The sequence below is a fragment of the Dromaius novaehollandiae genome, chromosome 32 (assembly GCF_036370855.1).
Source record: "Dromaius novaehollandiae isolate bDroNov1 chromosome 32, bDroNov1.hap1, whole genome shotgun sequence".
Classification (NCBI taxonomy): domain Eukaryota; kingdom Metazoa; phylum Chordata; class Aves; order Casuariiformes; family Dromaiidae; genus Dromaius; species Dromaius novaehollandiae.
In genome coordinates, this window is record NC_088131.1 from 45,342 (window position 1) to 70,441 (window position 25,100).

The 25,100-nt window shown below is 74.1% G+C and overlaps 3 protein-coding genes across 6 annotated transcripts; 2 read left to right on the plus strand and 1 right to left on the minus strand.

Moving 5' to 3' along the window:
- Positions 1-5,817, plus strand: PFN1 (profilin 1). Its single transcript, XM_064501122.1, has 3 exons — positions 1-266; positions 2,391-2,583; positions 5,698-5,817. Exons 1-3 carry the CDS (start codon positions 135-137, stop codon positions 5,793-5,795), a joined length of 423 nt encoding a protein of 140 aa, XP_064357192.1. The 5' UTR covers positions 1-134; the 3' UTR covers positions 5,796-5,817.
- Positions 5,818-7,449: 1,632 nt separating this feature from the next.
- On the minus strand, positions 7,450-12,959 carry LOC135324558 (E3 ubiquitin-protein ligase RNF167-like). 4 transcript variants are annotated; one of them, XM_064501139.1, is made up of 10 exons: positions 12,830-12,953; positions 12,060-12,152; positions 11,839-11,919; positions 11,643-11,762; positions 11,474-11,561; positions 9,312-9,402; positions 9,100-9,205; positions 8,432-8,525; positions 7,800-7,880; positions 7,450-7,709 (listed from the first exon to the last, which is right to left on the minus strand). In XM_064501139.1, exons 2-10 carry the CDS (start codon positions 12,132-12,134, stop codon positions 7,516-7,518), a joined length of 930 nt encoding a protein of 309 aa, XP_064357209.1. In that variant the 5' UTR covers positions 12,135-12,152; positions 12,830-12,953; the 3' UTR covers positions 7,450-7,515. The 4 variants fall into 4 exon arrangements, with proteins under 4 accessions (XP_064357209.1, XP_064357207.1, XP_064357210.1 ...); XM_064501137.1 differs by having other exon boundaries at positions 12,792-12,953; XM_064501140.1 differs by lacking the exon at positions 12,830-12,953 and adding an exon at positions 12,476-12,626.
- A 1,663-nt stretch (positions 12,960-14,622) lies between these two features.
- SLC25A11 (solute carrier family 25 member 11) lies at positions 14,623-23,266 on the plus strand. Its single transcript, XM_064501121.1, has 8 exons — positions 14,623-14,839; positions 16,487-16,639; positions 19,110-19,316; positions 19,401-19,491; positions 20,941-21,031; positions 22,436-22,535; positions 22,651-22,702; positions 22,785-23,266. Exons 1-8 carry the CDS (start codon positions 14,763-14,765, stop codon positions 22,938-22,940), a joined length of 927 nt encoding a protein of 308 aa, XP_064357191.1. The 5' UTR covers positions 14,623-14,762; the 3' UTR covers positions 22,941-23,266.
- The last annotated feature ends 1,834 nt before the right edge of the window (positions 23,267-25,100 follow it).

Consider the following 25,100-nt stretch of genomic DNA (forward strand, 5'->3'; position numbering starts at 1 on the left):
AGGCGGCGCGCGGCCCCGTCGCGGGGCCCCGTCTCGCGCCCGCCGCCCGCTCCGCGCACGCGCCGCCGCCGCCTCGCCGGCCCCGCCCACCGGCCCCGCCCCGCCCGGCCCGCGCCGCCGCCGCCGCCGCCGCCATGAGCGGGTGGGCGCCCTACGTGGAGAGCCTCATGGCGGACGGGACCTGCCAGGACGCCGCCATCGTCGGCTACAAGGACACCCCCGCCGTGTGGGCCGCCACCCCCGGCAAGACCTTCGCCAACATCACGGTGGGCACCGGGGGCGCGGGGAGCGCTCGCTGGGGGGGGGGGAGCGCTCGCTGAGGGGAGAAAACGCTCGCTGAGGGGGGGCGAACGCTCGCTGAGGGGAGAAAACGCTCCCTGACGGGGAGCGGTCTCTGAGGGGGGAAAACGCTCCCTGACGGGGAGAAACGCTCGCTGAGGGGGAAGCGCTTGCTGAGGAGGAGCAAACGGCCGCTGAGGGGGAGCGAACGCTCGCTGACAGGGGGAAACGGCGGCGGAGGGCGGGAAACGCCGCCGGGGGGGGGGCGGGGAGGAAGCGCGCGTGGAGGGGCGGGAAACGGCGGGCGCCGGCGGGGGGAAACGGCCGCGAGCGGCGGGAAACGCTGCCCCCGGTGGGGGGGGGGCAGGAACGCGCCCTGCGGGGCGGGAAACGCTCCCGGGGGGGGGAGAAACGCTCCGGGACGGGGGGAAACGGCGGCACCGGGGCGGGGGGGGGGCGGCGATGCCCGGGGCCGTTTCCCGGAAGGCGGCGGCCGCGGTGGGGGGGGGGCGGCGGCGCTTCCCTCGCGGTTTTGGGGCGATTTCGCCGAGTTTTGGGGCGATCCCCCCGACGAGGCGCCCCCCCTCCCCGGGCATCCAGCCCCCCCCCTCCCGGGGGCACCGGGGCCCCCGCGACCCTCCCCGGGGCGCGGCCCCTCCCCACCCCCCGCCGGCAGGAAGTGACGGGGGGGCCGGATCCGCCCGCCCCCCCCGCCGCGCCCCCCCTCCCCCCCCCCCGGTCCCAATCGGGACAAAAAAGGGAAAAAAATGTGTCCGGGAGCCGACGCGGCCGGTGCCAGCGTGGCCCGGCCCCCCCCCCCCCCCCCCCCCCCGCCGGCGGGGCCCAGGCGTCCGGGCACGCGGGGGGGCCCAGGCGTCCCAGCTCCAACCCCCCCCCCACGAGGAGGGGGCCCAGGCGTCCCGGCTCCCGCTGCCGGGGGGGCCCAGGTGTCCTGATTCCCCCCCCCCCCCCCCCCAACGCAAGGAGGGGGCCCAGGCGTCCGGGCCGGGCGAGCACGTGGCTGGGGTGGGGGGGGGGGAAGGGGGGCGACCCGGACGCCTGGGCCCTCTCCCTGCCCGGGTTGGGGGGGGGGGGGGTCGCCGGTTCCCCCCCCCCCCCCCCCAAGGCACAAAAATGTGCGGAATGTGGCAACTTCCCCCCGGCGGGGGAGGGGCTTCCTGTGGGGGAGGGGCGCCCGGACGCCTGGGCCCCCTGCGCGGCTGCTCGAGGGGCGCCCGGACGCCTGGGCCCCTCTGTGCGAGGCCGAAGCGGCTCCCGGACGCCTGGGCCCCGCGCGGGGGGTTGAGGGGGCGCCCGGACGCCTGGGCCCCTTGTGCAGAGCCGAAGCGGCTCCCGGACGCCTGGGCCCCGCACGGAGCTGCCGCCGGCTCCGGGGCGCCCCGGACGCCTGGGTCCCCGGCGGGGCGTTGGGCGGCTCCCGGACGCCTGGGCCCCTCCCGTCCCGTCCCGTCCCGTGCACGGCGGTGGCAGGGGATGCCCCGGACGCCTGGGCCCGCCCGCGGAGGGAGCTGGGGTGGGGGCCCGGACGCCTGGGCCCCGGGGGGGGCGTGGGGCCACTCCTGGGCCCCCCCTTGCCGGACGCCTGGGCCCCCCCTGCCCGGACGCCTGGGCCCCTGGGGGGGTGTGGGGACACTCCTGGGCCCCCCTGCCCGGACGCCTGGGCCCCTGGGGGGTGTCAGGGCACTCCTGGGCCCGCCCACCTGGACGCCTGGGCCCCCCACCCGGACGCCTGGGCCCCTGGGGGGGTGTGGGGACACTCCTGGGCCCCCTTGCCGGACGCCTGGGCCCCGGGGGGGTGTCAGGGCACTTCTGGGCTCGCCCACCTGGATGCCTGGGCCTCGGGGGGGGGGGCGTGGGGGCACTCCTGGGCCCCCCCGTCCGGACGCCTGGGCCCCTGGGGGGTGTGGGGACATTCATGGGCCCCCCCGCCCGGACGCCTGGGCCCCGGGGGGGCGTGGGGGCACTCCTGGGCCCTCTATGCGGCAGGTGGGGGCACTCCCGGGCCCCGCCATGTGGCGTGGCTGGTGCGGGGGGGCCGGGGGACGCCTGGCCGCCCCCCCGTGACGCCATTTCTTTGGGGGGGGGGGCAGGCGGCGGAGGTGGCGGCGCTGGTGGGGAAGGACCGCGGCAGCCTCCTGGTGAACGGGCTGACGCTGGGGGGGCAGCGCTGCTCCGTCATCCGCGACTCGCTGCTGGTGGAGGGCGAGCACAGCATGGACCTGCGCACCAAGAGCGCCGCCGGGGCGCCCACCTTCAACGTCACCGCCACCATCACCAACAAGAGTGAGTCGGGGGGACGCCGGGGCCCCTCGCGCCAACCCCACCGCGCTCGCGCCAACCCCCGACCCCCCCGCGCCGACCCCCGACCTCCCCCCGTCCCCCCGTGCGCGTTGTTGCAACACCCACCTTCAACGTCACCGCCACCATCACCAACAAGAGTGAGTGGGGGACGCCGGGGCCCCTCGCGCCAACCCCGCCGCGCTCGCGCCAACCCCCGACCCCCCCGCGCCGACCCCCGACCTCCCCCCGTCCCCCCCGTGCGCGTTGTTGCAACACCCACCTTCAACGTCACCGCCACCATCACCAACAAGAGTGAGTCGGGGGGACGCCGGGGCCCCTCGCGCCAACCCCGACCCCCCCGCGCCGACCCCCGACCTCCCCCCGTCCCCCCCGTGCGCGTTGTTGCAACGCCCACCTTCAACGTCACCGCCACCATCACCAACAAGAGTGAGTGGGGCACGCCGGGGCCCCTCGCGCCAACCCCCACCCCCCCGCGCCGACCCCCGACCTCCCCCCGTCCCCCCCGTGCGCGTTGTTGCAACACCCACCTTCAACGTCACCGCCACCATCACCAACAAGAGTGAGTGGGGGACACGCCGGGGCCCCTCGCGCCAACCCTGACCCCCCCGCGCCGACCCCCGACCCCCCCGCGCCGACCCCCAACCTCCCCCCGTCCCCCCCGTGCACGTTGTTGCAACGCCCACCTTCAACGTCACTGCTACCGTCGCCAACAAGAGTGAGTGGGGGACGCCGGGGCCCCTCGCGCCAACCCCGCCGCGCTCGCGCCAACCCCCGACCCCCCCGCGCCGACCCCCGACCTCCCCCCGTCCCCCCCGTGCGCGTTGTTGCAACACCCACCTTCAACGTCACCGCCACCGTCACCAACAAGAGTGAGTGGGGGGGACGCCGGGGCCCCTCGCGCCAACCCCGCCACGCTCGCGCCGACCCCCGACCCCCCCGTGCCGACCCCCGACCCCCCCGCGCCGACCCCCGACCTCCCCCCGTCCCCCCCGTGCGCGTTGTTGCAACACCCACCTTCAACGTCACCGCCACCATCACCAACAAGAGTGAGTGGGGGACGCCGGGGCCCCTCGCGCCAACCCCGCCGCGCTCGCGCCAACCCCCGACCCCCCCGCGCCGACCCCCGACCTCCCCCCGTCCCCCCCGTGCGCGTTGTTGCAACACCCACCTTCAACGTCACCGCCACCATCACCAACAAGAGTGAGTCGGGGGGACGCCGGGGCCCCTCGCGCCAACCCCGACCCCCCCGCGCCGACCCCCGACCTCCCCCCGTCCCCCCCGTGCGCGTTGTTGCAACGCCCACCTTCAACGTCACCGCCACCATCACCAACAAGAGTGAGTGGGGCACGCCGGGGCCCCTCGCGCCAACCCCCACCCCCCCGCGCCGACCCCCGACCTCCCCCCGTCCCCCCCGTGCGCGTTGTTGCAACACCCACCTTCAACGTCACCGCCACCATCACCAACAAGAGTGAGTGGGGGACACGCCGGGGCCCCTCGCGCCAACCCTGACCCCCCCGCGCCGACCCCCGACCCCCCCGCGCCGACCCCCAACCTCCCCCCGTCCCCCCCGTGCACGTTGTTGCAACGCCCACCTTCAACGTCACTGCTACCGTCGCCAACAAGAGTGAGTGGGGGACGCCGGGGCCCCTCGCGCCAACCCCGCCGCGCTCGCGCCAACCCCCGACCCCCCCGCGCCGACCCCCGACCTCCCCCCGTCCCCCCCGTGCGCGTTGTTGCAACACCCACCTTCAACGTCACCGCCACCGTCACCAACAAGAGTGAGTGGGGGGGACGCCGGGGCCCCTCGCGCCAACCCCGCCACGCTCGCGCCGACCCCCGACCCCCCCGCGCCGACCCCCGACCTCCCCCCGTCCCCCCCGTGCGCGTTGTTGCAACGCCCACCTTCAACGTCACCGCCACCATCACCAACAAGAGTGAGTGGGGGACACCGGGGCCCCTCGCGCCAACCCCGCTGTGCTAACGCCGACCCCCGACCCCCCCGCGCCAACCCCCGACCTCCCCCCGTCCCCCCCGTGCGCGTTGTTGCAACACCCACCTTCAGCGTCACCGCCACCATCACCAACAAGAGTGAGTCGGGGGCACGCCGGGGCCCCTCGCGCCAACCCCGCCGCGCTCGCGCCAACCCCCGACCCCCAACCTCCCCCCGTCCCCCCCGTGCGCGTTGTTGCAACACCCACCTTCAACGTCACCGCCACCATCACCAACAAGAGTGAGTGGGGGCCACGCCGGGGCCCCTCGCGCCAACCCCGCCGCGCTAACGCCAACCCCCGACCCCCCCGCGCCGACCCCCGACCTCCCCCCGTCCCCCCCGTGCGCGTTGTTGCAACGCCCACCTTCAACGTCACCGCCACCATCACCAACAAGAGTGAGTGGGGGGGACACCGGGGCCCCTCGCGCCAACCCCGCCGCGCTCGCGCCAACCCCCGACCCCCCCACGCCGACCCTGTGCACCCCACACGTCCCCCCCGGACACCGGGGCCCCCCCTCCGCGCCCCCTCCACGTCCCCTTGCGCCTCCCCCGGACGCCGGGGCCCCTCGCGCCAACCCCTGCGCCATCCCCGGACGCCTGGGTCCGCTCTCTGCTTCCTCCCGGACACCTGGGTCCCTTTCCCATCCCTCCCCCCGCCGTTGCTCTGTCCCCGGACGCCTGGGCCCCCTCTGCTGCCCCCCCCCCCCCCCCAGCTGTCGTGGGATGGGGCAGCTGTTGCCCTCCCGGAGCAGCTGCGCCCGGACGCCTGGGCCCCCTCTGCCTGCTGGGGGGGGGGCAGCCCGGACGCCTGGGCCCCTTGGTGGGGATCCCCGGACACCTGGGTCCCCTGGGGGGGGGGGTCAGGGGTCACCCGGACACCTGGGCCCCCGCTGACCCCCCCCACGTTCCCCCCCCCCCCCCCCCCCGCAGCGATCGTGCTGGTGATGGGCAAGGAGGGCGTCCACGGGGCGGGGGGTGGCCGGTTGCCCGGACGCCTGGGCCCCTTGGCGGGGATCCCCGGACACCTGGGTCCCCTCGTGGGGGGGTCGGCGGGTGCCTGGACGCCTGGGCCCCCGCTGACCCCCCCCCGCGTCCCCCCCCCGCAGCGATCGTGCTGGTGATGGGCAAGGAGGGCGTCCACGGCGGCTGCGTCAACAAGAAGTGCTACGAGATGGCGGCGCATCTGCGGCGCTCCCAGTACTGACCAATAAAGGCGCCGCCCCCGCCCCCGCCTGCGCCTGTAACTGGGGGGGGACACGGGGGGGACATGGGGACACTGGGGGGGACACAGGGACACCGGGGGGGACACGGGGGGGGCGACGCCGGGGCCCTCTCTGCGTCTGTGACGGGGACGCCGGGGCCCGCCCGGGGTCAGAGTCCGGCCCTGTCGGCTCCCGGGGGGGGGTGGGGCACCCTTGGGTGCTGCAGCACCTTTGGGTGCTGGAGAGCAACTGGGTGCTGGGTTTGGGGGGGGCCCAGGCGCCTTTGGGTGCCGGAGCTGGGTCTGGGGGTCCCTGAGCACCTTTGGGTGCTGGAGACCAGCGTGGGCACCGGGTCTGGGGGTCCCAGAGCCCCTTTGGGTGCTGGAGACCAGCGTGGGCACCGGGTCTGGGGGTCCCAGAGCACCTTTGGGTGCTGGAAGGAGGTGGGTGGTGGGTCTGGGGGTCCCAGAGCACCTTTGGGTGCCAGAGCCCCTTTGGGTGCCACAGGGAGGTGGGTGGTGGGTGCTGGAGCCCCTTTGGGTGCTGGAGACCAGTGTGGACACTGGATTTGGGGGTCCCGGAGCCCCTTTGGGTGCTGGAGCCGGGTCGAGGGAGCTGGAGACCGACGTGGGCACCAGGTTTAGGGGGTCCCTGAGCACTTTTGGGTGCTGGAGCTGGATTTGGGGGGTCCCTGAGCCCCTTTGGGTGCCAAAGGGAGGTGGGTGCTGGAGCTGGGTGGGGGGATCCTGGAGCCCCTTTGGGTGCTGGAGACCAACGTGGATGCCGAGTCTGGGGGTCCCAGAGCACCTTTGGGTGCCAGAGGAAAGTGGGTGCTGGGGCCCCTTTGGGTGCTGGAGCTGGAGACCAACATGGGCACCAGGTTTGGGGGTCTCTGAGCTCCTTTGGGTGCTAGAACCAGGTGGGGGGATCCTGGAGCCCCTTTGGGTGCTGGAGCTGGGATGAAGGTGCTGGAGACCAGCGTGGGTGCTGGGTCTGGGGGTCCCCAAGCACCTCTGGGTGCCAGAGGGAGGTGGGTGGTGGGTGCCAGAGCCCCTTTGGGTGCTGGAGACCAATGTGGGCACCAGGTTTGGGGGCTCCCAGAGCCCCTTTGGGTGCTGGAGCCGGATTGGGGGGGTCCCTGAGCTCCTTTGGGTGCTGGAGACCAACGTGGGCACCAGGTTTGGGGCGTACCCAAGCACCTTTGGGTGCCAGAGCCGGGTTTGGGGGGTCCTGGAGCCCCTTTGGGTGCCGGAGCTGGGTGGGGGGATCCTGGGGCCCCTTTGGGTGCTGGAGATCAACATGGGCACCGGATTTGGGGCTCCCAGAGCCCCTTTGGGTGCCGAAACCGGGGTCAAGGTGCTGGAGACCAGCGTGGGCACTGGGTTTCGGGGGTCCCCAAGCACCTTTGGGTGCCGGAGCCAGATTTGGGGGGTCCCTGAGCTCCTTTGGGTGCTGGAGACCAACGTGGGCACCGGGTCTGGGGGTCCCCGAGCACCTCTGGGTGCCAGAGGGAGGTGGGTGCTGGGTGCTGGAGCTGGGTCTGGGGGTCCCAGAGCCCCTTTGGGTGCCGGAGCCGGCTGGGGGGTGCCGGACCCCCACTCGGGCGCTCGCCGTGGGGCACCCATGGGTGCCCCCCCCCCCAAGAAGAGCCAGAGCCGAGTTGGCCACGAGCCTTTATTTGGGGGGTGGGGGTGGGGGCGCAGAGGGGCCCCGGCGTCCGGGTCAGACGGGGGCGGGGGGCAGCAGCGGGGTGCGCTCGGAGGCAGCACCCAGGGGGGGCCCCCCCGCCGCCCTCCCCGCCCCCACGTCGCCCTCGGGTGCCGCCTCCTCGGCGCCCGGCGGCACCCGCTGCTTGCAGACGGGGCAGGTGCGGCGGGTGCGGGTCAGCCAGGGGTCCACGCAGCGGCTGTGGAAGGCTGGGGGGGGGCAAGGGGGGGCGGTCAGGGGGGGCCCAGGCGTCCGGGGGGGCCCAGGCGTCCCCGTTCCCCCCCCCCCGGGGCGCTCACCGTGGGCGCAGGGCAGCACCCGCAGCCGGTCGCCCTCCTCGTACTCGTCCAGGCAGATGGCGCAGACCTCGTACTCGTCCCCTGCGCAGCCGCGTCACCCGCGGGCCCAGGCGTCCGGGCGGTGCCCCCGGGGTGAGCCAGGCCATGGGCCCAGGCGTCCGGGTCGCCCAGGGGCCCAGGCATCCGGGGGGGGGGCCCAGGTGTCCGGGCGCGCGGGGCGGAAGCGGGTGCCGGGGGGGGGGGTTTGGGGCCGGCGCCCGCCAGGGCCTTATAAGGGCAGCGACGGCGGCGACGGCGCTTCCTCCCCCCCCCCCGGCGCTGACTCACCCGCCGCCGCACCCGCCCGGACGCCTGGGTCCCACGCGCGGGGGAGGGGCCCCCGCCAAGGCTCCCGGCACGCCCCGTGGCGAGGGCCCAGGCGTCCGGGCGGCTCCGGCGAGCGCTAGGCCGCGGCGGGGGGGGGGGGGGGGAGGATGCGAGGGAGGCCGCGGGGGTTCCTGAGGCCGCTGCCCCGGGGCCCAGGCGTCCCCCCGCCCAGGGGCCCAGGCGTCCCCACCCAGGGGACCAGGCGTCCCCCCGCCCAGGGGCCCAGGCGTCCCCCCCCAGGGGCCCAGGCGTCCCCGCGGCGGTACCTTTCCGGTACCGGTGCACCGGGATCTTGCTGAGCTGCTCCTGCGACAGCCGGTTCCGCCGCAGCCGCTTGCGGTGCTGGAGGCAGCGCACGACCTGCGGGGCGACAGGGGCCCAGGCGTCCGGGGCCGCCCCACCCCCTCCCACCCCCCACCCCGAGCAAGGGGGGCCCAGGCGTCCGGGGCCGCAATCCCCGTCCCAGGGGGCCCAGGTGTCCTTGCCCCCTTTCCCCACCCCATGGAGGGGGCCCAGGCGTCCCCCGCGCAGCCCGGGAGGGGCCCAGGCGTCCCTGTGCGGCAGGGTGGGGCCCAGGCGTCCCCGTGTGGCCTGCGAGGGGCCCAGGCGTCCCCGTGTGGTGCAGCGGGGCCCAGGCGTCCCCGTGTGGTGCAGCGGGGCCCAGGCGTCCCCGTGTGGTACAGCGGGGCATGGGCGTCCCTGTGTGGCCTGCGAGGGGCCCAGGCGTCCCCGCGTGGCCCGGGAGGGGCCCAGGCGTCCCCGTGTGGCCTGGGAAGGGCCCAGGCGTCCCCGCGTGCTGCAGCGGGGCCCAGGCGTCCCCGTGTGGTGCAGCAGGGCATGGGCGTCCCCGTGTGGTGCAGCGGGGCCCAGGCGTCCCCGCGTGGCCCGCGAGGGGCCCAGGCGTCCCCGGGCGGGGCCCAGGCGTCCGGCTCACCAGCACGGTGCACATGACGGCCACGACGACGCCCACGACGCCGGTGAAGGGCACCAGGTAGTAGCCCAGGGGGAAGACGTACTCGGGGACGAGGACGACGTGGGCCCTGCGGGGACAGCGGCTGCTGGGCGCCCGCCCGGGGCGGGCCCAGGCGTCCGGGCGGGGGGCCCAGGCGTCCGGGGGGGGCCCAGGCGTCCGGGGGGGGGCCCTACCCGCGGGCGTAGCTGAAGGTGTCGCGGAGGAAGGCGGCGGCGCGCTGCCCCACGAACACGGCCGGGATGGCGATCTGCTCCCGCAGCCGCTCTGCAGCGAGAGACGCCTCAGACGGGGCCACCGCGGCCACCACGGGGCCACCGCGGCCACCACAGGGTGACAATGGCCACCACGAGGCCACGACGGCCACCACGGGGCCATGATGGCCACCACAGGGCCACCATGGCCATGACAGGGCCACCATGGCCACCATGGAGCCACTACGGGGCTGTGATGGCCACCATAGGGCCACCATGGCCATGATGGGGCCACCACGGCCACCATGGAGCCACCACGGGGCTGTGATGGCCACCATAGGGCCACCATGGCCACCATGGGGCCACCACGGGGCTGTGATGGCCACCATGGCCATGACGGGGACACCACGGCCACCATGGAGCCACCACGAGGCCACAATGGCCACCACGGGGCCACCACGGCCACCACAGGGTGACAATGGCCACCATGGGGCCACCATCGGGCTGTGATGGCCACCACGGGGCCACAATGGCCACCACGGGTCCACGATGGCCACTATGGCTCCACAATGGCCACCACGGGGCTATGATGGCCACCATGGGGCCACCATGGCCATGACGGGGCCACCACGGCCACCATGGGGCCACCACGGGGCCATGGCATGGCCACAGCGGCCACCATGGGGCCATGACGGGGCCATGATGGCCATGACAGAGCCATGATGGGCTCATGACGGCGACAACGGGCCATGACGGCCACCATGGGGGCCACGACAGGTCCGCGATGGCCATGGTGGGGCCACGATGGAGCAGTGATGGGGTGTGACAGCCACGATGGCCGCCGTGGGGCCACGATGGCCATGAGGGGCCACAACGGAGCCACGATGGCCACGACGGGGCCACGATGGCCACAGCAGGGCACGGCAGAACCTCAACGGCCCCAACGAGGCCACGATGGAGCCACGACAGGGCCACAGCGGCCATGATGGAGCCATGATGGCCACAACAAAGCCATGATGACCACGATGGAACCATGATGACCACAACGGAGCCACGATGGCCATGACAGAGGCGTGATGGCCACAACAAAGCCATGATGACCACGATGGAGCCACAGTGGCCATGACGGAGCCACAGTGGCCATGATGGAGCTGTGACAGGCCACAACGGAGCCACGATGGCCACGGTGGAGCCATGATGGCCACAACAAAGCCATGATGGCCACAACGGAGCCATGATGGCCACAACGGAGCCATGATGGCCACAGTAGAGCCATGATGGCCACAACAAAGCCATGATGGCCACAACGGAGCCATGATGGCCATGGTGGAGCCAAGATGGCCACAACAAAGCCATGATGGCCATGATAGAGCCATGATGGCCACGGTGGAGCTGTTACGGACCACAGTGCAGCCATGATGGAGCTGTGACAGGCCACAGCGGAGCCATGATGGCCATGATGGTCATGGTGGAGCTGTGACAGGCCACAACGGAGCCACGATGGCCATGGTGGAGCCATGATGGCCATGATGGAGCCATGATGGCCACAGTGGAGCTGTTACGGACCACAATGAAGCCATGATGGCCATGATGGAGCTGTGACAGGCCACAGTGGAGCCATGATGGCCACAACGGAGCCATGATGGCCATGGTGGAGCTGTGATGGCCACAATGGAGCTGTGACAGGCCACAACAGAGCCATGATGGCCATGACGGAGCCATGTTGGCTATGGTGGAGGTGTTATGGACCACAACGAAGCCAGGATGGCCATGATGGAGCCATGATGGCCTCGGTGGAACCATGATGGCCACAACAAAGCCATGATGGCCACAGTGGAGCCACGATGGCCATGACGGAGCCAAGATAGCCGTGGTGGAGCTGTGATGGACCACAAGGGAGCCATGATGGCCATGATGGAGCCATGATGGCCATGATGGAGCTGTGACAGGCCACAGCGGAGCCATGATGGCCACAATGGAGCCACGATGGCCATGATGGAGCTGTGACAGGCCAAAACGGAGCCACGATGGCCACGGTGGAGCTGTTATGGGCCACAGTGGAGCCACGATGGCCACAATGGACCCATGATGGCCACGGCGGAGCTGTGACAGGCCACGATGGAGCCACGATGGCCGCCGCTCACCGTCGTTCCAGACCATGTTGAGCAGCTTCTCCGAGTCCACGTTGTGCACCACGGCGGCGCCGAAGCCGGCCTGCTGCGCGTGCAGCACCTGCGCGGGGGGGGGACGGAGCGTCAGAGGGGTGTGGGGGACGCCTGGGCCCCTCCGCCCCCCCCCCGGTGCCCCCCCCACCTTGACGTCGAAGTCGCAGTCGTAGCGGCGCACCAGGGCGATGAAGACGCTGCCGTTGGCGCCGGGCGCCGGGGCGATGGGCCGGCAGGCGTTGCTGGGCCGCGCCTCCACCACGAAGCCCTGCCGGGGGGGGACACACGGACGCGTCAGGGGCCCAGGCGTCCGGGGGGCCCAGGCGTCCGGGGCGGCCACCCACCAGGAGGCCTTCGCGAGGCAGCGGGGCGCCGAAGAGCGCCGGAAGGTCCGAGAACTCCATGGTGGCGTTGGGGTCCAGCACCTGCCGGGGGAGAGGGCAGCGGCATCAGCGAGCGCCCAAAACGGCCCCGAAACCCCCGGAAACGGCCCCAAAACCCCCGGAAACGGCCCCGAAACCCCGGAAACGGCCCCGAAACCCCCGGAAACGGCCCCGAAACTCACCGCGTGGATGTAGGCCTCGGCGGGCAGCAGCAGCGCGGCGGCGGCGGTCAGGAGGGCGACGGGGCCCGGCCGCATCGCGGAGACGGCCACGACCTGGAAGATGGCGGCGGTGATGGTGGGGGGGGACGTGGGTCAGGCCGGCGCGGCCCCAGACGCCTGGGCTCGCTCTGTGATGGGGGGGGCCCAGGCGTCCGGGGTGGCGGCATGGATTGGCGTGACCCGGCTTGGCGTGACCCAACTTGGCGTGACCGGCTTGGCGTGACCGCCTTGGCGTGACCGCCTTGGCGTGACGCAACATGTCACGGCATGCTGGGTGACACCGGGGTGTCCCCCCCCCCTCCCCCAACCGCCCCAGCTCCAGGGGGCCCAGGCGTCCGGCCCCCCCCACCGCCCCCAATCCCCCCCCCCGGGCTTACCTGGGGCGGGGGGGGCTCAGTGCCGTCCCATGGGGCCGTGGGGCGGCCGCGTGCCCCCCGCGCCCGGGGGGGGGGGGGGGGTCGCTGTGTTTACACCCGGCCTCCCCGCGACATGGCTGGGCGCTCTCGCGAGAGGAGGAGGAGGAGGAGGAGGAGGAGGAGCCGCCGCGCTCCGCCCCGGACGCCTGGGCCCCCCTGCCCGGGAAGGGCGGGGGGGCGGCCGGGCCCTGCCTCCGTTCCCCCCCCCATGGCCTCCATGGCGCTGGGGGACCCCCGTGCACGGGGGCAACCGCGTTACCCCCCCCGCCGGCGGTACCTCCGATGGTACTTCCCCGGGGCGGCGCGCGGCGGTACCTGGGCTCCAGGGCGAGCGTTTGGGGGTGCTCCTGGAGAGGGGTGCCGGGGGGGCTCCTTCCCGGGGTGGTGCTCGGCGGTACTCCTCCTCGGGGGTGGTGCTTGGGCGGTACCTGGGCGGTACTTGGGCGGTACCTGGGTGGTACTCGGGCGGTACTCCTCCTCGGGGGTGGTACTTGGGTGGTACCTGGGCGGTACTTGGGTGGTACCTGGGCGGTACTCCTCCTTGGGGGTGGTATTCAGGCGGTACTCCTCCTCGGGGGCGGTACTTGGGTGGTACTTGGGCAGTACCCCTCCCTAGGGGTGGTACTTGGGTGGTACCTCTCCTCGGGGGTGGTATTTGGGTGGTACTCGGGTGGTACTCCTCCCCGGGGGTGGTACTTGGGTGGTACCTCTCCTCGGGGGTGGTACTCGTGTGGTATTTGGGTGGTACCACTCCTCGGGGGTGGTATTTGGGTGGTACTCGGGTGGTACTCCTCCCCAGGGGTGGTACTTGGGTGGTACCACTCCTCGGGGGTGGTATTTGGGTGGTACTCGGGTGGTACTCCTCCCCGGGGGTGGTACTTGGGTGGTACCTCTCCTCGGGGGTGGTACTCGGGCGGTGCCCCTCCTCGTGCCTGGCACTTCCCGGCACGCCGCGGTACCCTCCTCGGGGCGGTACCGGGGCACTCGGGCGGTGCCCCTCAGCAGAGGCGGCATTTCGCGGTACTTCCCGTGGGGGTGGTACTCTGCGGTACCCCGGGGGGGGTAACGACTGTGGTACCCTTTGGGGGGTACTTGGCGGTACTCCTCCCCTGCGGTGGTACTCTGGTACTCCGGGGGTGCCACTCTGCGGTACTCCTCCTCAGGGGTGTTGCTCTGGCGCTCCTGGGGGTGTTGCTCCGTGGTGCTCCTGGGGGGTGTTATGCTGTGGTACCCCCCCTCAGGGGTGTTACTCCATGGTACTTTGCCTCGTGCATGGTACTCTGGCTCTCTTGTGGGGTGTTACACCGTGGTACTTCTGGGGGGGGTGTTACCCCATGGTACCCCTTTTCTGGAGGAGGCTGTTACCCCGTGGTACTCCTCCTCCTCCTCCTCCTCCTCAGGGCTGTTACCCCGTCGTACTCTTCCTCGAGGGGAGGGTATTACCCCGTGGTACCCCTCCTGGGGGGGTGTTACCCCACGGCACCCCTCCTGGAGGTGTTGTTACCCCACGGCACCCCTCCTGGGGGGGTGTTACCCGGTGGTACCCCTCCTGGAGGTGTTGTTACCCCAACGGCACCCCTCCTGGGGGGGGTGTTACCCGGTGGTACCCCTCCTGGAGGTGTTGTTACCCCACGGCACCCCTCCTGGGGGGGTGTTACCTCATGGTACCCCTCCTGGGGGGTTGTCACCCCACGGTACCCCTCCTGGGGGGGGGTGTTACCCCGTGGTACCCCTCTTGGGGGGGTGTTACCCCGTGGTACCCCTCCCCCGGGGGGGGGTTGTTACCCCGTGGTACCCCTCCTGGGTGGGGGTGTTACCCCGTGGTACCCCTCCTGGGGGGGGTTGTTACCCCGCCGTCCCCCCTCCCCCCCCCCTCAGCGCTGTTACCTCGCGGTACCTCAGCGGCGTCACCGCCGGCGCTTCCCGCCAAAACCGCCGCCAGCCAATGGGCGGCCGCCGGGGGGCGCGCGAGCGCGCCGTCCCCCTGCCCGGCCCCGCCCCCCGGCCGTCCCGGCCCCGCCCCCCGGGCGCGCGCAGGCGCCGCGCGCAGGCGCAGTGCGGCGCGGCGGCGCGGCTGCGCGCGCAGCTCCCTCCCCCCCCCCTCCCTCCCCCGCCGCCGCCGCCCCCCCCGCCCCGGAGTCACCTTGGTGCCGGGCGGCGGCACCGGATCGGACCCGCCCCGGCCCCGGCCCCGGCCTCGGCCTCGGCCTCGGCCCCGCTAGCGGTACCGGTACCGTCCGCGGCCGAGATGGCGGCGGCGCCGGCGGCCGAGAAGCCCAAAACCTCCCCCAAGTCCGTCAAGTTCCTCTTCGGCGGCCTGGCCGGGTGAGCGACCCGCCACGGGGGGGCCCCGCCGCCCCCCGGCACCCCCGCGACCCCCCCGCGACCCCCCCGCGACCCCCCCAGGCTCCCCGCCGCCCCCCGCCCCCCCGCGACCCCCCCGCGACCCCCCCGGGACCCCCCCAGGCTCCCCGCCGCCCCCCGCCCCCCCGCGACCCCCCCGCGACCCCCCCAGGCCCCCCGCCCCCCCGCGACCCCCCCGCGACCCCCCCGCGACCCCCCCAGGCCCCCCGCCGCCCCCCGCACCCCCGCGACCCCCCCGCGACCCCCCCGGGACCCCCCCAGGCTCCCCGCCGCCCCCCGCACCCCCGCGACCCCCCCGCGACCCCCCCAGGCTCCCCGCCGCCCCCCGCACACCCGCGACCCCCGCGACCCCTTGGGGACCCCCCCAGACCCCTCGGGACCCCCCTTGACCCCTTAATGCCCCCCCGAGACCCCCTTAGGCTCCCCGCCGCCCCCAGGACCCCCGGGACCCCCATAGGCCCCTTAATGCCCCCCCCAGACCCCTTGGGGACCCCCCCGGGGACCCCATAGACCCCTTGGGACCCCCCCAGCCCCTCTGGGGTCACCCACAGACCTCCCCAGGCACCTGGGCCCACCCCAGGGACCCCCCAGGACCCCCATGGCCCCTTCAGGACCCTCGTGGTGCCCTCAGGGACCCCCACAGCCCCCTTGGGGACCCCCCACGGTGCCCTCAGGACCCCCCTGATCCCTTCAGGACCCCCCACGGCCCCCTCAGGACCCCCACAGCCCCCTTGGGGACCCCCACAGCCCCCTTGGGGACCCCCACGGTGCCCTCAGGACCCCCCTGATCCCTTCAGGACCCCCCACGGCCCCCTCAGGACCCCCACGGTGCCCTCAGGGACCCCCACAGCCCCCTTGGGGACCCCCACAGACCCCCCAGGACCCCCCACGGCCCCTTCAGGACCCCCCACGGCCCCCTCAGGACCCCCACGGTGCCCTCAGGGACCCCCCGATCCCTTTAGGCCCCCCACAACCCCTTCAGGACCCCCCACAGCCCCCGCGGAGCCCCCACCATCCCTCAGCACCCCCCACAGCCCCTTCAGGGACCCCCACGGTGCCCTCAGGACCCCCCACACCCCCCCGGGGCCCCCCACAACCCCTTCAGCACCCCCCACAGCCCCCTTGGGGCCCCCCACGGTGCCCTCAGGACCCCCCACTCCCCCCCTGGGGCCCCCCACGATCCCTTCAGGACCCCCACAGCCCCCTGGGAGCCCCCACAACCCCTTCAGGACCCCCACAGCCCCCTGGGAGCCCCCACCATCCCTCAGCACCCCCCACAGCCCCCTCGGGCCCCCCACGGTGCTCTCAGGACCCCCCACAACCCCCCTGGGGCCCCCCACAATCCCTTCAGGGACCCCCACAGCCCCCTGGGGGCCCCCACAACCCCCTCGGGCCCCCCACGGTGCCCTCAGGACCCCCCCACGCCCCCCCCGAGACCCCAACCCCCTTCTCCCCGCTGCCCCTCCTTCCTGGCACCAGGTCCCGGTGCTGGGGGGGGGGTCCCGGTACTGGGGGTCTCGGCGCTTTGGGGGGGGGTTCCCGGCGCCGGGGGGGGCCGTGGGGGGGGGGGGGTCGCCCGGGCGCTGGAGCCGCCCCCCCTGCCCGCAGCATGGGGGCCACGGTGTTCGTGCAGCCGCTGGACCTGGTGAAGAACCGCATGCAGCTGAGCGGGGAGGGGGCCAAGCGCCGCGAGTACCGCACCAGCCTCCACGCCGTCGCCTCCATCCTGCGCCGCGAGGGCCTGCGCGGCATCTACACCGGGTAGGGGGGCCGGGGGGGCACGGGGGGGGCCCCGGGGGGGTCCCGGGGGGGTCCCGGGGTGCGGGGAGGGGGCCGAGCGCCCCGAGTCCCGCAGCAGCCTGCGCGCCGTCGCCTCCATCCTGCGCCGTGAGGGGGGCCGGGGGGGCACCGGGGGGGCTGTGGGGCTCCGGGGGGGGCTGTGGGGCACTGGGGGTGCTGGGGGGCACCACAGGGGGCTGGGGGGGGCACCAGGGGGGCAGCGAGACCCACAAGTCCGTCACCATCCCGCGCCACGAGGGGCTGCGGGGCATCTGCACCGGGTAGGGGGGCTGTGGGGGGCCGGGGGGGCACCGTGGGGTGCTGGGGGGCTCCGTGGGGCTCTGTGGGGCACTGTGGGGTGCTATGGGGCACCGTAGGGTGCTGGGGGGGCCGGGGGGGGCACTGGGGGGGCACCGAGACCCACAACTCCCGCTCCATCCTGCGCCGTGAGGGGCTGCGGGGCATCTGCACCGGGTCGGGGGGCCCTGGGGGTGCTGGGGGGCTCCGTGGGGCTCGGGGGGGGGGGCTGTGGGGCACCGTGGGGCTCGGGGGGGGCACTGGGGGGGAACCGAGACCCACAAGTCCTGCACCATCCTGCTCCGCGAGGGGCTGCGGGGCATCTGCACCGGGTCGGGGGCCCTGGGGGGGCACCGTAGGGCTCCATGGGGTGCTGTGGGGCTCTGGGGGGGGCCATGGGGCACCATGGGGTGCTGTGGGGCACCGTGGGGCTCGGGGGGGGCACCGAGACCCACAAGTCCCGCTCCATCCTGCCGCGTGAGGGGCTGCGGGGCATCTGCACCGGGTCGGGGGGGCCCTGGGGGTGCTGGGGGGGCACCGTGGGGCTCGGGGGGGGGCTGTGGGGCTCAGGGGGGGCACTGGGGGGGCAGCGAGACCCACAAGTCCCGCTCCATCCTGTGCTGTGAGGGGCTGCGGGGCATCTGCACCAGGTCGGGGGGTGCTGGGGGGCTCCTTGGGGCTCGGGGGGGGCACTGGGGGGGCACCGAGACCCACAAGTCCCGCTCCATCCTGCTCCGCGAGGGGCTGCGGGGCATCTGCACCGGGTCGGGGGGCCCTGGGGGTGCTGGGGGGCTCCGTGGGGCTCCGTGGGGCTCGGGGGGGGGGGGCTGTGGGGCACCGTGGGGCTCGGGGGGGGCACTGGGGGGGCACCGAGACCCACAACTCCCGCTCCATCCTGCGCCGTGAGGGGCTGTGGGGCATCTGCACCGGGTCGGGGGGCCCTGGGGGTGCTGGGGGGCTCCGTGGGGCTCGGGGGGGGGGGCTGTGGGGCACCGTGGGGCTCGGGGGGGGCACTGGGGGGGCACCAAGACCCACAAGTCCCGCTCCATCCTGCGCCGTGAGGGGCTGCGGGGCATCTACACTGGGTTGGGGGGCCCTGGGGGGGCACCGTAGGGCTCCATGGGGTGCTGTGGGGCTCTGGGGGGGGCCATGGGGCACCATGGGGTGCTGTGGGGCACCGTGGGGCTCGGGGGGGGCACCGAGACCCACAAGTCCCGCTCCATCCTGCTCCGTGAGGGGCTGCGGGGCATCTGCACCGGGTCGGGGGGCCCTGGGGGTGCTGGGGGGGCACCGTGGGGCTCCGTGGGGCTCGGGGGGGGGGCTGTGGGGCTCGGGGGGGGCACTGGGGGGGCACCGAGACCCACAACTCCCGCTCCATCCTGCGCCGTGAGGGGCTGCGGGGCATCTACACTGGGTTGGGGGGCCCTGGGGGGGCACCATAGGGCTCCATGGGGTGCTGTGGGGCTCTGGGGGGGGCCATGGGGCACCATGGGGTGCTGTGGGGCACCGTGGGGCTCGGGGGGGGCACCGAGACCCACAAGTCCCGCTCCATCCTGCTCCGTGAGGGGCTGCGGGGCATCTGCACCGGGTCGGGGGGCCCTGGGGGTGCTGGGGGGCTCCGTGGGGCTCGGGGGGGGGCTGTGGGGCACCGTGGGGCTTGGGGGGGGCACTGAGACCCACAAGTCCTGCACCATCCTGCTCCGCGAGGGGCTGCGGGGCATCTGCACCGGGTCGGGGGCCCTGGGGGGGCACCGTAGGGCTCCATGGGGTGCTGTGGGGCTCTGGGGGGGGCCATGGGGCACCATGGGGTGCTGTGGGGCTCGGGGGGGGCACTGGGGGGGCACCGAGACCCACAAGTCCCGCTCCATCCTGCTCCGCGAGGGGCTGCGGGGCATCTGCACCGGGTCAGGGGGCCCTGGGGGTGCTGGGGGGCTCCGTGGGGCTCCGTGGGGCTCGGGGGGGGGTGCTGTGGGGCTCGGGGGGGGCACTGGGGGGGCACCGAGACCCACAAGTCCCGCTCCATCCTGCGCCGTGAGGGGCCGCGGGGCATCTGCACCGGGTCGGGGGGCCCGGGCGTACCGTGGGTCACCGTGGGTCACCGTGGGGCTCCGTGGGGCTCCGTGGGTCACCGTGGGGCCCCCCCCGCGCCCCCCAGGCTCTCGGCGGGGCTGCTGCGCCAGGCCACCTACACCACGACGCGCCTGGGCATCTACACGGTGCTGCTGGAGCGGCGGACGGGGGCGGCCGGGGCGCCGCCGCCCTTCGCCGTCAAGGCGCTGCTGGGCATGGCGGCGGGCGCTGCCGGCGCCTTCGTGGGCACCCCGGCCGAGGTGGCCCTCATCCGCATGACCGCCGACGGCAGGTGAGGCCACCGCCACGTCCCCGCCGTCCCCGCCGTCCCCGCGGCGCTGCCACCCCCCTCCTCTGTCCCCCCCCCTCCGCCCAGGCTGCCGCCCGCCGAGCGCCGCGGCTACCGCAACGTCTTCGACGCCCTGCTGAGGATCACGCGGGAGGAGGGCGTCCCCACGCTGTGGCGGGTACGGTGGTGTCCCCTGCGGTGTCACCTCCGCGGTGTCCCCTCCGCGGTGTCCCCTCCATGGTGTCACCTCCGTGGTGTCCCCTGCGGTGTCCCCTGAGTGCTGGTGGGGTGCCATTTGGGGACACGGGGGGTCCTGGGTGTCCCCACGCTGTGGCGGGTAGGGCGGTGTCCCCTGCAGTGTCACCTCCGTGGTGTCCCCTCCGTGGTGTCACCTCCGTAGTGTCCCCTGCGCTGTCCCCTGTGCCATGGGGGTGCCATTTGGGGACACGGGGGGGTCCTGGGTGTCCCCACGCTGTGGCGGGTACGGTGGTGTCCCCTGCGGTGTCCCCTCCGCGGTGTCCCCTCCGCGGTGTCCCCTGCGGTGTCCCCTGTGCCAGGGGGGTGCCCCTTGGGGACACGGGGGGGTCCTGGGCGTCCCCACGCTGTGGCAGGTACGGTGGTGTCCCCTGCGGTGTCCCCTCCGTGGTGTCCCCTCCGCGGTGTCCCCTGCGGTGTCCCCTGTGCCATGGGGGTGCCCCTTGGGGACACGGGGGGGTCCTGGGCGTCCCCACGCTGTGGCGGGTACGGTGGTGTCCCCCCTGCGGTGTCCCCTCCGCGGTGTCCCCTCCGCGGTGTCCCCTGAGTGCTGGTGGGGTGCCCCTTGGGGACACGGGGGGTCCTGGGTGTCCCCACGCTGTGGCGGGTACGGTGGTGTCCCCTGCGGTGTCCCCTCCACGGTGTCCCCTCCGTGGTGTCACCTCCGTAGTGTCCCCTGCGCTGTCCCCTGTGCCATGGGGGTGCCCCTTGGGGACACGGGGGGGTCCTGGGTGTCCCCACGCTGTGGCGGGTACGGTGGTGTCCCCTGCGGTGTCCCCTCCACGGTGTCCCCTCCGCGGTGTCCCCTGCGGTGTCCCCTCCGTGGTGTCCCCTCTGTGGTGTCCCCTGTGCTGTCCCCTGTGCCATGGGGGTGCCCCTTGGGGACACGGGAGGGTCCTGGGTGTCCCCACACTGTGGCAGGTACGGTGGTGTCCCCTGCGGTGTCCCCTCCGTGGTGTCACCTCCGTAGTGTCCCCTGCAGTGTCACCTCCGTGGTGTCACCTCCGCGGTGTCCCCTGCGCTGTCCCCTGTGCCAGGGGGTGCCCCTTGGGGACACGGGGGGGTCCTGGCTGTCCCCACGCGCTGGTGGGTCACAACATGGGGACGTGGGGGTCCCGGGGGTCCCGGCGCTCCTGTGGGTCGTGGTGGGGGGACGTGGGGGTCCCGGTGTCCCCAGTGTCCCCCTCGCCCCTTCCGCAGGGCTGTGTCCCCACCATGGCCCGGGCCGTGGTGGTCGGGGGGGTCCCGGGGGTCCCCGTGGGTCGCACTGGGGGGACGTGGGGGTCCCGGGGGTCTGGCAGGTGGTGGCACGGGGACGTGGGGGTCCCGGTGTCCCCGGTGTCCCCAGTGTCCCCCTCGCCCCCTCCCGCAGGGCTGTGTCCCCACCATGGCCCGGGCCGTGGTGGTCAACGCCGCCCAACTCGCCTCCTACTCCCAGTCCAAGCAGTTCCTGCTCGACTCCGGTGAGTCCCCGCCCCGGTGGCCTCGTGTCCCCGCCCCGGTGGCCTCGTGTCCCCACCCCGGTGGCCTCGTGGCCCTCATGTCCTGGCCCCGGTGGCCTCGTGTCCCTGGTGGCCTCGTGTCCAGGCTCTAGTGGCCTTGTGGCCCTGGTGGCCTCGGGTCCCGGCTCTGGTGGCCTCGTGGCCCCGGTGTCCTGGCTTCATGTCACAGCATCCTGGTCCCGGTGGCCTCGTGGCCCTGGTGTCCCCACCCCGGTGGCCTTGTGGCCCCGGTGGCCTCGTGTCCCAGCCCCAGTGGCCTCGTGGCCCTGGTGGCCTCGTGTCCCTGCCCCGGTGGCCTCATGTCCCAGCCCTGGTGTCCTTGCCCCGGTGGCCTCGTGTCCCCGGTGGCCTCATGACCAGGCTCTGGTGGCCTTGTGGCCCTGGTGGCCTCGTGTCCCGGCCCTGGTGGCCTTGTGGCCCTGGTGTCCCAGCCCTGGTGGCCTCATGGCTCCGGTGTCCTGGCCCTGGTGGCCTCGTGGCCCTGGTGTCCCAGCCCTGGTGGCCTCATGGCCCTGGTGTCCTGGCCCTGGTGGCCTTGTGACTCCAGTGTCCTGACCCTGGTGGCCTCGTGGCCCCGGTGTCCTGGCCCCGGTGGCCCTGGTGTCCCGGCCCTCGTGTCCCAGCCCTGGTGGCCTCATGACTCCAGTGTCCTGGCCCTGGTGTCCTGGCTCTGGTGGCCTTGTGGCCCTGGTGTCCCAGCTCCAGTGTCCTGGCCCTAGTGGCCTCGTGGCCCCGGTGTCCCAGCCCTATTGTCCTGGCCCTGGTGGCCTCGTGGCCCCGGTGTCCCAGCCTTGGTGGCCCTGGTGTCCCAGCCCTCATGTCCCGACCCTGGTGGCCTCGTGGCCCTGGTGTCCCAGCCCTGGTGGCCTCATGGCTCCGGTGTCCTGGCCCTGGTGGCCTCGTGGCCCCGGTGTCCCAGCCCTATTGTCCTGGCCCTAGTGGCCTCGTGGCCCCGGTGTCCCAGCCTTGGTGGCCCTGGTGTCCCAGCCCTCGTGTCCCGGCCCTGGTGGCCTTGTGGCCCTGGTGTCCCAGCCCTGGTGGCCTCATGGCTCCGGTGTCCTGGCCCTGGTGGCCTCGTGGCCCTGGTGTCCCAGCCCTGGTGGCCTCATGGCCCTGGTGTCCTGGCCCTGGTGGCCTTGTGACTCCAGTGTCCTGACCCTGGTGGCCTCGTGGCCCCGGTGTCCTGGCCCCGGTGGCCCTGGTGTCCCGGCCCTCGTGTCCCAGCCCTGGTGGCCTCATGAGTCCAGTGTCCTGGCTCTGGTGTCCTGGCTCTGGTGGCCTTGTGGCCCTGGTGTCCCGGCCCCGGTGTCCCCGGTGTCCCCGATGTCCCCGCTGCCGCTGACCCCCCCCCCCCGCCCCCCCCAGGCTACTTCGGGGACGACGTGCTCTGCCACTTCTGCGCCAGCATGATCAGCGGCCTGGTGACCACGGCCGCCTCGATGCCCGTGGACATCGCCAAGACGCGGTGGGTGACGCCGGGGGGGGGGGACACCGGGGGGGGGGGACACACACCGTGGCGGGGGGGACACACCGGGGGGGGGACACAGCGGGGGACACCGCTCACCCCCCCCCCCCAACAGCATCCAGAACATGCGGATGATCGACGGGAAGCCGGAGTACCGCAACGGGCTGGTGAGTCGGGGGGGACGCCGGGGGGGGGGGGGCGCGGGGGGGCCCGTTGTGACCCCCCCCCCGGCCCCCCGGCCCCCCCCAGGACGTGCTGGTGAAGGTGGTGCGCTACGAGGGCTTCTTCAGCCTGTGGAAGGGCTTCACGCCCTACTACGCCCGCCTGGGCCCCCACACCGTCCTCACCTTCGTCTTCCTCGAGCAGATGAACAAGTTCTACCGGCGCTTCTTCCTCAGCGCCTAGCTGCCCCCCCCCGGGCCCCCCCCCGCGGCCGGGGGGGCCCCGAACGCGACCCCCCCCCCCCCCCCGCGGAGCCCGGGCCCGGCGGGGGCACACGGAACGCGACGCCCTTGCTGTGCCCGGGCCTGGGGGGGGCCCAAATGTGACCCCCCCCCCACTGTGTCTGTTCCTGGGGGGGCTCCGAAACGCGACCCCCCCCCCCCCGTGCCTGGGTGGGGGGGGCCCCAAATGTGACCCCCCCGTTGTGTCTGGGCCCGGGGGGGCCCCGAAACGCGACCCCCCCCCCCCACCGCCGCGCTTGGAACGTAGTAAAGAGATGCTGGAACGAGGAGGCGGCAGTGTGGGGTGCTGGGGGGGCGGGGGGGGCCGGACGCCTGGGCCCCTGGGGGGGGGTTGGGGGGGGAGCCTGGACACCCCTGGGGGCGGCAACAGCCCCTGTGAAAAGGCCCTCGGGCAGCGTCACGTGACCCCTCGGGCGCCGTCGCGATACCCGGGGTGCTGTCGCGATACCCCCCCCCCCCGCTGCCCCCCCCCCCCCCGGGGGCTCCGTGTCGCTCCCCCACTCGCTGCTGCCCTGGCGCCGCCCCGGGGCCCTCGTGTGCCCCACATGTGCCCCCCCCGCCCCACATGTGCCCCCCCCACATGCCCCACACACACCCCCCCTTGCACCCCAGATGCCCCCCCCATGTGCCCTGCAACCCCCCCCCAAATGGGGGCCCCCAGCGCCCCACGGCTGCCCCATGGCCCCCCCCCCACGTGGCACCCTGCCCCACTGGGCAGCCCTATAGGAGCCCATAGAGACCCCCCCCAGCCCTATAGGAGCCCCTGGGGAATCCCTGCCCCCCCCCCCAGCCCTATAGGAGCCCCTGGAGAATCCCTGCCCCCCCCCAGCCCTATAGGAGCCCCTGGGGAATTCCCCCCTCCCCAGCCCTATAGGAGCCCCTGGAGCTGCCCCCCCCCCAGCCCTATAGGAGCCCCTGGGGAATCCCCCCCCCCAGCCCTATAGGAGCCCCTGGGGAATCCCTGCCCCCCCCCAGCCCTATAGGAGCCCCTGGAGAATCCCTGCCCCCCCCCAGCCCTATAGGAGCCCCTGGAGAATCCCTGCCCCCCCCCAGCCCTATAGGAGCCCCTGGAGAATCCCTGCCCCCCCCCCCCAGCCCTATAGGAGCCCTTGGGGAATCCCTGCCCCCCCCAGCCCTATAGGAGCCCCTGGAGAATCCCTGCCCCCCCCCAGCCCTATAGGAGCCCCTGGGGAATCCCTGCCCCCCCCAAGCCCTATAGGAGCCCCTGGGGAATCCCTGCTCCCCCCCAGCCCTATAGGAGCCCCTGGGGAATCCCTGCCCCCCCCCGGCCCTATAGGAGCCCCTGGAGAATCCCTGCCCCCCCCCCAGCCCTATAGGAGCCCCTGAAGAATCCCTGCCCCCCCCCCAGCCCTATAGGAGCCCCTGGGGAATCCCTGCCCCCCCCGGCCCTATAGGAGCCCCTGGGGAATCCCTGCCCCCCCCCAGCCCTATAGGAGCCCCTGGAGAATCCCTGCCCCCCCCCAGCCCTATAGGAGCCCCTGGAGAATCCCTGCCCCCCCCCCCCAGCCCTATAGGAGCCCTTGGGGAATCCCTGCCCCCCCCAGCCCTATAGGAGCCCCTGGAGAATCCCTGCCCCCCCCCCAGCCCTATAGGAGCCCCTGGGGAATCCCTGCCCCCCCCAAGCCCTATAGGAGCCCCTGGAGAATCCCTGCCCCCCCCCAGCCCTATAGGAGCCCCTGGAGAATCCCTGCCCCCCCCCCCAGCCCTATAGGAGCCCCTGGAGAATCCCTGCCCCCCCCAGCCCTATAGGAGCCCCTGGGGAATCCCTGCCCCCCCCAGCCCTATAGGAGCCCCTGGGGAATCCCTGCCCCCCCCGGCCCTATAGGAGCCCCTGGGAAATCCCTGCCCCCCCCCAGCCCTATAAGAGCCCCTAGAGAATCCCTGCCCCCCCCCCCAGCCCTATAGGAGCCCCTGGGGAATCCCTGCCCCCCCCAAGCCCTATAGGAGCCCCTGGAGAATCCCTGCCCCCCCCCAGCCCTATAGGAGCCCCTGGAGAATCCCTGCCCCCCCCCCCAGCCCTATAGGAGCCCCTGAAGAATCCCTGCCCCCCCCCCAGCCCTATAGGAGCCCCTGGGGAATC